Here is a 12,123-nt window from a genome sequence, read left to right as displayed (position 1 = left end):
TTGGCTTTTTCGTTTTGTTTTGTTGTTTTTTTTCTTTTTCTCATTTCGGCTATTTCATTTGGTCTAAACCGCCTTCCTCTGTCTTGAAAACATCCATCAATCCACAAGGTTTTGAAGTCAACATCTTAACGTGATGTGATCAATCACTATCGATCCATGAATCCGTTTGACCAGCTCGGCTTGTTCATTCACGCAGCCACCTTGAATCGTGGGTTGCTTTCATAAAATTGTTTTGCATCCTTTTTTCCCTTTAATCCAAACACCGCTTTACTTTTCTTTCTTTACTTTATTATCTCTTCACTTCGGTTGAGTTGAGCTGTCCCTCCTCTGCTGTATGAGGAGAAAAACCCTGCCCCCTCCTCCAAATTTCATCTGGATTACCATTACAAACCTTTTCTCTGGCGTGCTGGGACAACAGCTAAACCAATGGTCTGATCACAGGGAAACGAATGACGAGAGCAAATATGAAGAGAAAGAAGAATGAACTACAATCTTTCTAAAATATAAAGAAGAAACGTCACAATTCACGTGTTGATCATATAAATTGGTATTTATTTCATTTGGTATTTGGTGCTGCAGGCCTAATTTAAACCTTTTTTTTTTTTTGCACAGGCTAGTGGTCATTTGAGAGCCTCTGGAGAACGTGTTTATCCAGAAATATGCTTCATCATGCCAACGACAGCAGATATAGCAATTTTGCAATGTACAGTATCTGCGAACTCACCACCACAGATGTCCAAATTTGAATAAACGGATATAATATTGGTTCGTAGTGACTGGCCACTTCCCACATTGGGGCCCTTCCATCACACAATATGCTTGTGCATCCTTGGGGACTGTAATTGTGAATCACGTGGACGTGACCGAGAGTGCGGGGGGTTTGTTAGATGAGAAATTGTCATTTGTATTGACCAACAGAGCTGACCACTGCAGGAGAGCCAAAACGCGTTTCCAGAGAGAAAGAATCGACAGAGCAGAGCAGCTGAACACTGGGAGCAAACTGGCCCGCAAACATGGCAGAAGGTACGTTGAGGAGTTATCTCTGGGAAGAGTTAAGAGTGCTTTCTGGAGGGGCAGGGTTTGCATTGTCTAAGATGTTTTGGGAGGAGGGGGGGGATTCTTCAGTAAGAAGAAAAAAAATTCTCCCCGATGACCCCCCACCCCTCATTGTTTAGGGGGAATAGGTTGCCAGCCCCCTTTTGTTTACCTCCCTCTCCCGCTTTCCCTCTTGCTGCGCAGCTTCTGCTTTCCAGTGCATTTTGCATGAAAGTGGCAATCAGTGAGGATTACCCAGTTTGAGGGCTAAATCAGAAAAAAAGGGACACTGTAGCTTGGGTGCTAATTTTGGCTCAAGGAAGAACTGAAGACATGGGTTCCGTTTCTAACCAGGAATTCCCAGGTTGGGTGACTTCGTGCGTTTTGCAAGTTGATTAAGTTGTGTTCTGATGGAACTGTCTGTTCGATTGTAATGGAGCATTTTAGGGGCATTGTTCACACACGTGATGGGCAATTCGTGTGTCTATCAATGTAGAAAACGCTCTTTAGAAATGCTGCCAACAAGATCACTTGCTTTGGAGCAACTCGTGGCATATGTAATGGAAAAAAGTTCGCATGTTGCCGAATTTCGTTTATAAAGTTGATTATTTTAAACCAAATGTAGCCTATACTCAGCCTAAGCGCGCTACTGCTGTGTTCGTTTCATTGATTCTTATTGATTACTGATGCGACAAGGCGAGAGAAAGAAGTTTGTTCGGGTTTCAAACATTTTTTGGATACATTACGCAGCGTTTTTACGCACGCATTCATTTACAGCGTGTGTTTGTAACTGGATGCCTTTTTCGTTGCAGGAGTATGTAAGACCGAGGAGGATGAAGGACCCAGCATCGAGGAAGATTCACAGTCTTTTCAAGGGATCGGCGTGTGTAAATGGTTCAATGTCCGCATGGGCTTCGGTTTCCTATCCATGACCAACCGAGAGGGAGTGCCTCTGGACGAACCGGTTGATGTATTTGTCCATCAGGTAGGATCGCTGGAACTACAGCCTATCTAGTCGTACTTATTGATTTCTCTTCCTAACTCGTTTAGGTTTTGCAAAAGTCCAAATCTGACAATGTATTTCCCTCCTCAAGCGTGCAGAATTTCTCACAGACAGGAGCTGGATCCCCCCTCCACCTGTGTCTAATGAAGTTTAATCAATTTATCCTGTGTTTTTTCCCTCTTGTTCAAGCCGCAAATTGATGATAGGTCAATAAAAGTACTGAAAACTTCAAATGCATAGAAAATGAACTACTTAACCAAGCGTTTTAAAGTGTTAGGATGAAGTTTGGATGTATTTAACCGGTTTAGATGAGGGTCTTTTTTTGCACTGTGGTGGGTGTTTCTCCCTTTAGGAAACACGTGTTGCAGCCAGAGGAGAGCAGAGGGCCTCCCTCGTGGTTTGTAGGACACTGATACAAAGTGAGGGAGAAATGAGAGTGAGTTTTTTGTTGTTCATTGAAGCTTACATGCGTTAACAGACTTACATCAATGCTCAGTCAATGATCAATCAATGATATTTGTTCAGTGTTTTTTTTTAGTCATTTATGATTACATCTGTTGACAAAATGAACCTTCAAAAAAATATTTTTGGCTAATATATTTACTTCATTAAAGACGGCACCACATCTGAAATAGGGTTGATCACTATTTATTTATTTTTTTTGAAGGTTAGATGCATGTTTTGGGGGTAATATCGATACTTTTTTCATCTTAAACCTCCATCCAACGTTTAAGTGTTTAAGTGTCGATGGTAATGAAGGTGGGGGTGCGTTTCCCTCCTAGATAGAGACAGAGGTTTAGCATGTGAATGAGAGGCATCCCCACTGGCTGCTCATTCACCTCAAAGTTCCTGTCATAATGTGATTAAAGGCTCCTTGCCGTCTGCTCAACCCCCTATGTGTGAGGTAGTGGAAGCTCTTCAAAGCTAACACACCTTTAAAGGAGACTTTGGGTTGTATTTTAGGTAAATTTCCTTTTTCACACGCCACCACGTCAAGGCCTTTAGCTGTGGAGACGTCCATCTACCAAGGCTTCATTCCTTTTTTTGAAGCTTTAACTTAATTTTCGAGGACTTCTTACAAAAAGGTTTATCATCTGCATCATATTCTGAGAGTTTGCATGTTCTCTCGAGCTACTTATTTCTGTCTTTCTGCTGTTGTCTTCCAGTGATGCATACAGAGAGATTTGACTGTTCAGTTGTAACTGAAACATTGTTTGACTATGCACTGGAAATTGGTATTTGATTACTCATACTACAACCCATAACGTGAGTTCAGTTGAGGATGGAAACTCACAGTTCAGTGATTGTTTTCATTGTATCCAAAAGAAAATTAATGACTTATTTAACTTTCAGTCACTATAAAAGCTAGACACACGTGCGTGCATGATGAATGTATGGGAGTTATGGAAAACCAAAAGGCCCCTGTCCTAAAATTAGTGGCCGCGTGTCAAGGAAAATTAACTCCCAGGGTCCGCTGGCCTTTTGTGCAGGTGGACAATAGAGCCATGCATTCGAATGAAGCACCCCTCGGCCGTGAGTGAGCCCCTCTTTGTCTCGGCAGTAGTCCTGCTATTGTCCCTCGCTGCTCTGATGTCTTTCTCTGCCTCACTTGGCTTCCAGACACATTCAGTTTACAGTACACCCTGCTAATAACACCTCAGCATCAGGTCGTTCAAAGTTAAAAGGCCCCACCCTGATCCTGTACCTGTGTGTGAGAAGAAACTGATCGGGCCATGTGGCTGGTGAGGGTCCGTTATGGGGGTGGGGAAGGTCACACATGGGAGAGGAAGTGGGTTAATAGTCACCCGGGCAGAGAGGCCTGATGGGACTGGGGCTCCGCGCATGTCTATGTTGCCACTCAAACGTCATGGCTCACCAATCATGTTTTCTTGCTGCTCAGAACATTGCAGCAGATGCTCTGCTGTGACTGAATGGTGATTAGGGAAGATAGCCACTTGTTTTATTGTTGGTACGATGCAGTTTACTGGCTGTTTGTAAAGAATCCAAAGCAAATTTCCATGACTACCATGCCATAATTGTGGGTTTAATCTAAAACTGCACCTTGGGGATTAACTGCTTGCCTTTTTAAGTTCCCGAAAGGATAGTTCTTAAAATAAATTGCGTGACTTGTGAAATTTAGCGAACAAAGAATACACTTCCTGGTTTACAAGTGGTAGATGGATGTGGCTTTCCTCACAAATGAATCAAAGAAAATGAGATTAATGTTTATCAAAACAAGCCTGCCATCTTTTTGGAATAATCTTTCTATGTAAACAGTCTCTAGGATCCGTGACAATTTAATCTTCCAGCTACACTAAGGGAGTTTTAGACAGGGGTTTCCCATGTTGTTTTTGCTAGTCTAGGTTTATTCTCACAGTCACACCACACCTTCATTTCCTTCATCTTTCCTTCCCTTCTTTGAGAATTCTAAAGGCTTTTGGAAAGACATTGTCATCAAGAAGAACCTCCTCAATGGTCACTTCAGGTGAACACAGCGTCAGTGAATATGTACTTAAGCAAGAGGCTAGGTTATTTTTTTCTCGCAACATATTCAAACCTTCACTTCCATTGTTGCCCTCTTATTAACTTATTGGGCTAGCACAACTCTCTATTGTTGCTGTTCATCAAAATCATAACAAAATGAAATCATCAGGTTTCTTCTACAAAGAAATATCAGATTTCTTTTTAGCTAATATCAGAGGTGTAATTCATTTGTGCTTTCCCTCACCTTTTATCTTTCATGTCTTTCTGCCAAACAACTATCTAAGGAATGTCACCCTGACCCCCCAACCTCTCAGAAAAGCCTTGGTGCCTTCTCACCCCACCCCCAGCCTGAGCACCAAACCCTGCATCCTGCAGTTTAGGGTTAGTGGTGGTGATCAGTGTGTTAGTGGAGCTTTGTGATGTGAGTGGGAAGAGGGATGGGGGTGGGAGTAAGCAATGTGGAATGCTGTTCCTCTGGAGGGGGGGATGGGTTGAAGGTTATCCTCATCAGGTTTACCTCTCAAACACGGCAAAAAGACAATGCAGCATTAAGGCAAGAGTGATTTGCAGGACAATGTGTGCAAACTGCTCCGGTGAGTGGGAACAGCAAGCTTTGTAGTGCTTGTCTGTTTATCAGGTGAGGCATAGTGATCACCTTAAAATACCTGATAAGTGCGGTCGAGTTCTGATAGTATCACACAGTGAAAAATGGACGGGGGTTGTTCTCATGGGTCAAAGTCTCCACACGCTCTGTTTAGAGGTGACTTTGTAACTGCAGTGGTATAGGAAGTTTTAAAAGATACAATTATCACAATTTATTTCTTACCAAGTATATTAGCAATGGGGAAATCATTGTAACATTCATTTATTCTTTTCTGGTTCCAGTCTTCTCAACTATTTATCATGATCATTCCACATTTGAAAGTTCCCAATCAGTAACAAAGTCCCACCATGTTTCATTTCAGAGCAAGTTGCACATGGAAGGCTTCCGCAGCCTAAAGGAGGGCGAGGCAGTCGAATTTACCTTCAAGAAGTCATCAAAGGGCCTCGAGTCGCAGCGAGTTACCGGTCCAGGTGGCATCCACTGTGTAGGCAGCGAGAGGAGACCCAAAGGCAAGAAGGTCCAGAAGCGACGCTCGAAGGGAGACAGGTGAGCAGAGATGAACTGAAGAAGAATCAGAGACAGGAAGAGGAAATTTTGAAAGAATACCAGCGTCAGATAAAAGTTCAAATGAGTGCAATACAGAGGAAATTTAGCAGAAAAAAAAATGCTTCAATTCATTGATAATAGTCGTAAAACTTAGATTAACAAGTTGTCTATCGGAACCCGTTCATATCCAAACATCAACTATGAAGAACAGGTGTGTTTTCAGCTATAAGATGATTTATTTTTCAGATAAGTCAGTGGCTCTTGAAATGGATTATCAAGCTTTGAAAGTTTGATCATTTTCTCAACTCATAAAGAGACCTTTGATTTTTCAGTATATCTACAAAAATGCAAAAATCTTCACAATTTGAAGATTTTTTTTCACTGAGGAGCAACAAATACTCCAACTTTACATTATCAGCAATCCACAAACAGTCATTGTTGTGTTCAGTTTGGATCAGATATACAATAGTGTTGTAGTTTCTAACATTTTTTCCTTCCTCTTCCTCGACCCCAACCCCCACTACTACCCGTACCAAGGGTCACATCAGCAGGCCTGACGTGTGACCTGGATCAATAACTGTTTAAATCTGCTGGTCCCTGATGAATTCACACCAACCTACTCTTTATTCCCTCCTAAAGCTCTTCTACCAATGCGATTTGTAACTCCAAATCCAAAGTAATACCTCCAAAATCACAATGTGGAAAACATTAAGTTGACATAAGTTATCTTTTGGTTATTGTAGAAATATAACTAATTCAGTTTTATGGATGTAGTCCTATACAGTGCTGTGTTGCCACAAGAAGAAAGCATTTCTGAAGCATCTCTCTTCTGCAACAGTAGGGATTTTTTATATTGCCATTTGAAATCAACCTGTACACAGTCCTTGAAAAAAATCTGAGCTATTTTCATGAGTCTAGGTCAAATGAAAGTTACAGAAAAGGAAAAACATTTCTTCTGAAAGGGAGATTTAATGCAAACACAAGAATGCCCCCCCCCCCAGCAAAGAAAGAAAAGAGATCTAAGAGGGCCTCGATTTTTTTTTTTTGGGGGGGGGGGGGCAGTCTTTGAATATCAATATAATGCAGGGTTAGAGGTGTCTCAACTTCACCCCTCTGTCAGTTGTGATTACAGCCAGAGACTAGTCAGTGTGAGAACAGAGATCATTACTGTCTCAAAGAGTCCTGGGAGGCCCACAGTGGTTCAATACCTCTCCTTAGACCACACTGATCTGTGGATAAGGTATCGTTCCCCTTTCGCGCAATTCATTATGCAACTCTGGACTGTGTTTAATGGATTTATGTGTGATTAACTGATTGTATTCATAACCAACAATCAAACATTTTAAGAAGTGTACTGTGTCATTCTAGCTCTCTTCCTGGCTTCATGTTTGCCACCAGAGTGAACAACTGTTTTCAGTCCACATTTCATAGACCACCTTTGTGAGAGTGAGTGTGTATATATATATGACTAAGGGAGGGGAAAAAACTCCTATCCATTTAATTGATAACAGATGCAAGAGCCCAGGCAAGGGGTGAAAGGTCACTGTTGCCATGGCAACAATGTATAAGTAAAAGCGAGAGAGCTGGGGGCAGGGTTAGGACTGGGAGGGTTCGGGTCAGGGTTCAGAGGTCATTACTGCAGCTTTTTTAGACAAAGGGACCACTTCCCCTTCCCTCCACTTGTATCCTGATGGATGCTGATGTCGCGAACTCCTGTGATGTGATGGTATAGACCTTGACACCATCCCAACTGCCGCTGTTACAAAGTAACACCACTCGGCAGCCGCCCTCTTCAAACCTCATCTGCTGCTACAAAGGTAGCGTGAATCGTCAAAAGCATAGAGTAACCACCACACGCCCACCACCCATCTGTCTTCCACCCCTGTACACGTGGCTATTCTACGGATTATGTTTGAACAGGGGTGGCTGATGGCACCCCTGAAGGCTTTCACTGACCTCTCAAGGTGGTCCTTTCTAAAATTCAATGCCAGTGAAAAGGGTGTCTTATATTGATGGGTCCAGCCTGAAACTTTTGGCAGTGAAAAACTTATAAATCAGCCAAGCTCTTCACAATACTTAAGATAGTATGTTCGATGTTAACTTGAACAGGACCACAGGAAAATAACCCTGCTACTGAAATATTTACCATTTCCATCAATCTTCAAAAGATTACAAGTAATTTGGTTGAAAATTTCAATCACCTACCAAATGTGAAAAGCTTTTCAATGCTCCACTCTATACTAGCAGCTGGTGTGACCTGGAATGCCCTCAGAGATTAAAGTCCAAATGCAAACGCAGGTATTTCCAGGTGAAATGTTGCCATCTAGTGGCAAACAGTTGTAACTCAAAGGACATGACTCTCAAAAATGTGCTTTGGTTATTGCTACTTTACAGAGATAGTTTACTCAGACTGCTCTGGTTGATGCATAGGCAGAATTTGACACTCGGAAACTGTTTCTAAATTCATAAGAAGGGGAAAGTATCTCAGTGCTTTTAAGACAAATCTGACATTTTAGGACATCTCACCTGATGTGGAAGTTGATATTCAGCTTGGACAAGTGTGATATGGGCTAGATATGTTTTTTTTTGTCTCCTTCAGGCATCAATTTTCCACACTTTTAGATTAACAATGGATCACATTTCTACATCAATGGAAAAGAGTTCAGTTGTAGTGATGAAGCCACAAAGCATCATTACCTAACTCTGAAGATCATTCTATTGGATCCCTTTAGATATCAAATTAGCTAAGGTGGTTTATTTATTTCAGGTCATAATTGAACTTTAGTGTATTGTACTGTTTAAACCTCAGTTCTTTCTCACAGTTTGAAATTTAGAACCTCCAGAAACAGTCAGTGAAAACTAATCTGGTACGAGCATAGTGGCTTTATCAGCTTTAGAGTCTAATATTTAATATTTAATTGGCACAATCAATTCTTTCCATTTTAATCAAGCATAGTGTCTGAAATCTTTCTACTCATGTAGGTGCTACAACTGTGGAGGCCTGGACCACCATGCCAAAGAGTGCAAGCTACCACCCCAACCCAAGAAGTGCCACTTCTGCCAGAGCATCGATCACATGGTTGCCACATGCCCAATCAAAGCACAGCAGTCCTCACCGGGTTCTCAGGGAAAACCGTCTTCTTTGAAAGGAGACAAGGAGGAGCACAGCCCTTCAGCACCACCTCCCGAGACCTCCGATTAAACGAGGGATCTGACGTCAGGGAAGCACAGAGGCCAATCAAACTGCTTTGATGGAGAGGAGGGACACATGTTCCCCTTCCAGCTGTTGAAGCTGCTTTTGGAACTACCTCAGGTTAAAAAAAAAAAATTACTCATGAAGAATGTTGCTGAAGATTTTTTTTTTTTGTTCGTTTCATTTGGTGTAACACTCAGGAATTCTGCTTTTTATTGCACTCAGGACGCTTCCTCAATGTATAAATCACTGCTGTTGTTTTAATTGGTTAGGGAGTGTAGTGAGCAATGCTGTATAACGGATGGTCTTCATGCGTTTTTGCTTTTTTCTTTTCTGTGATACTCCGCCATTATACCTCTTCTGTTTTTTGGAGTAATACTCATTTTGTTTAGTGTAGAGCTACACTTTTGCTGCCTTACCATTTCGTTTTCTTCCTGACTGCTACGTGTCACTATCCGACAAGGCAGAGATGTAACAGTTAGTACCTCCGTAATGAATGTTAGTTTGCATATTGCATGGGGACTGGGAGGGTTTGTGAAAAAACATGGGACGGGTTTAAGGGTATAGCTATAGGCAATGTATTGGCATCTGCCGATATTGCAGTTGACCATCCAGGTTTCCTAGGGCCAAATGAATGTCCGACCAGAGGTGGTTTCCAGCTTTTGGTCTTTTTTTTTTTTTTTTTCTTTTCTCATTTCATTTTTCTAACCAGCATACTGCTGGCTGTCTAAAGGTGCATGGTCTACCTCATTGGTACATGTTTTTTCTGCTACTAAAACCAGCATCCTGACTGCTGGTGGTAAACCAAATATTCTCAAAATACAGCTTTGGAGATTGTGATTTGAATTGGGATTACAGCTAATCCTTTTTGCACTACAGTTTTAATACAGGATCGCCACTGGCTATAATATACCTTCTTAAAGAGTAACTTAGCACCTGCTGAAAATCTTGCTTTTAATAACCTCCAACTTCTGACCTTGCTGCAGTAATGTGCTGGTACAAGAGCTTGTCAAATCAGTGCTGTGTGGTCTGATGTGCACTGGGTCTGTGGTGGTAGAAAGAAGTTAATAGATCTTGAGGGTAAAAGCTTGAGAACAACTTTTTAACTGGCACATGTTGTAAGTTTCTTCATTAAGTGAGTCAGGGTGTCAGATTTTTGGATTATGAAAGCTACAGAAATTTCAGACACAGCCTTTACAATGCTGACATTGACAATATTATGAGGGGAGTATGATTTCAAAGCTATTACTTTATCTGACAAGTATTCATAGTATGGTCATGGTGTGGTTTGTTGTACTAGGCCATGTGATATAGTTTCACAGCTATTTGAAGTGTGGAAAATGTGGTTGGCAGGGCAATCAAGATACTCCATAAAGTCTCACCCAGAGAGGGCAGCAGAGCTCTGCTTTTCGGCCTGATGTTAAGTTACTCTTTAATTGTCTAACAGCTCAACTTTACCTCTGCAGTATATTCTCATTCTATTGGCTGCTGTGTGAAAGACTGCTGTTTTACTATTACCTCAACTTGGATTTGAATGTCAACCAATGGGATACTAATCCCAACATGTGCAACATCAACTCTCTTCTTGATACTTGAATACCATGAGGCAGAATCAGACATGATGTTGCCAGTGAGAAGGCTGGTGTTTTTGTTTCGTCAATGTGATCCATTTTTAGGTAGTTATTTAAGACATTACCTCCATCTAACCCTTAGTAGGGTTATGGTTCAGGAACACCAAGCCTGCACGGAGGAGCATGTAGGACTAGCTAGCTAATCAGCATTTTACTCCCGTTTTACAGGAGAAGCTGACTGTGACTTTACACCCAATTAATATATATGTAAAATTATTCTAAAGCATTTTTAAAAAATATCATACTACTTATTTATTTTCATCCAAGAGTGCTGCAGCTTCTCCTCCTGCTCCTGGTGAAGCCTCTCAGCAATTAATGATCTAGTAGACATCAGAAAACTGCCGAATGTCATTAAAAACTACATATGACTTGAGGATATATTTGGGTAACAGATTTTTAACATCAAGGTACTCCTTTTACTTTGTACATATGTGCTTGATAAATCACTGTCATTGTCCTTAATAATATAATATGAATACAATGAAACAGTAATATATTCCACCATAAGAGTAACAATATACAGTACATACTGTACAGGTATAATGAGGACTGACAAAGAACTGTGAGGGTTTTTTTTTTTTTTACTATTATTTGCTTTGCCTTGTATGATTTTGTTTTCTTTTTTATTTCTGTGCACAATGAGCCTTTCAGAAGAGAAGCTCATTGGCATGCCTATCTATGCCTTAACTAATGCAATGTAACTCTGCACTAACCATGTGTAAGATGGATCTTTTTTTTATTATTCAGTTTCAGTCACTTTTAAACATATGTTTCATATTTTTAGATTAGAATTATTTTAATTTGCAAAAAAAAACAAACACATGCAGTCAGTTGCTGGTTGGGGAAAACAAAAAAACACCTCCACTCTTGGCTCATCTCAGGAATTGCCAATCTGAAATCTCAGGGATTGCTTCAGATTGATTGGAAGGAGTCAAGAAGTGTTTTTTTCAAGACAAAGCAGAGATTAAATGTGCATTTGCATCACATGAAGCATACAACAAGGAAGCCACAGTAAAATGGGCTTGGGAATGTCTTGGTGCAACAGTTTCTATTTTTACAATTAGAAAAATACTAAGATTTTGGTCAAAGAAGCAATGGCTGAAAATGATGTTCAGCAATTAATGTTGAGATCGATAAGCTTTTTTGACGCTTCTTTCCATGCACCCAGTGTGACAGTGCTCTTAATATTTTTGTCTTCTTTGGTATAACTCGCCGTGATATATGAAGAAAATGTTTCACTATCGCTGATTTTTTTTTTTCCTCTATAATCGTTGTAGATGGGGATATAGTAGAATATTGTAAAGGGACTGGGGCTAGTAGTATATAATCCAGGGTTGTCTCATCTCAACACAATTATGGTTCTGACTATCAATGCTTATGACAAAAAGAATGTGTCACTGATGACTTAACACTCAAGTATTACCTCACACCCTATTGTTAATTGAAATTCAGGAGTTTTCAGACTTTAAAGAGGGTGCATTGTTTTGATAATTCCATTCCATAAAATTGGTAATGTAAGTGCTGTGATCTGATGAAATGATTTGCAATTCTTTGTATTTTTATTTTGAATTTCCCATTTAAAATTGCTGTGCCAGTAAATGCTCTAACTTGAACACTTTTTGCTGCA

The 12,123-nt window shown here is 40.6% G+C and overlaps 1 protein-coding gene across 1 annotated transcript; it reads left to right on the top strand.

Annotated features, from left to right (window-relative positions):
• Window positions 1-4,737: 4,737 nt before the first annotated feature.
• lin28aa (lin-28 homolog Aa) lies at window positions 4,738-9,525 on the top strand. Its single transcript, XM_022191009.2, has 2 exons — window positions 4,738-5,672; window positions 8,655-9,525. Exons 1-2 carry the CDS (start codon window positions 5,500-5,502, stop codon window positions 8,872-8,874), a joined length of 393 nt encoding a protein of 130 aa, XP_022046701.2. The 5' UTR covers window positions 4,738-5,499; the 3' UTR covers window positions 8,875-9,525.
• The last annotated feature ends 2,598 nt before the right edge of the window (window positions 9,526-12,123 follow it).

The sequence above is a fragment of the Acanthochromis polyacanthus genome, chromosome 12, assembly GCF_021347895.1.
Source record: "Acanthochromis polyacanthus isolate Apoly-LR-REF ecotype Palm Island chromosome 12, KAUST_Apoly_ChrSc, whole genome shotgun sequence".
Classification (NCBI taxonomy): Eukaryota; Metazoa; Chordata; class Actinopteri; family Pomacentridae; genus Acanthochromis; species Acanthochromis polyacanthus.
This window is presented reverse-complemented; position numbering and strand designations above follow the sequence as displayed.

Excerpts from the sequence above, each read along its gene's own strand:
- lin28aa (XM_022191009.2), top strand. The coding sequence starts at position 5,500 with ATGGAAGGCTTCCGCAGCCTAAAGGAGGGCGAGGCAGTCGAATTTACC. Across the intron at positions 5,673-8,654 it reads CGACGCTCGAAGGGAGACAG|GTGCTACAACTGTGGAGGCC; the intron begins GTGAGCAGAGAT and ends CTACTCATGTAG.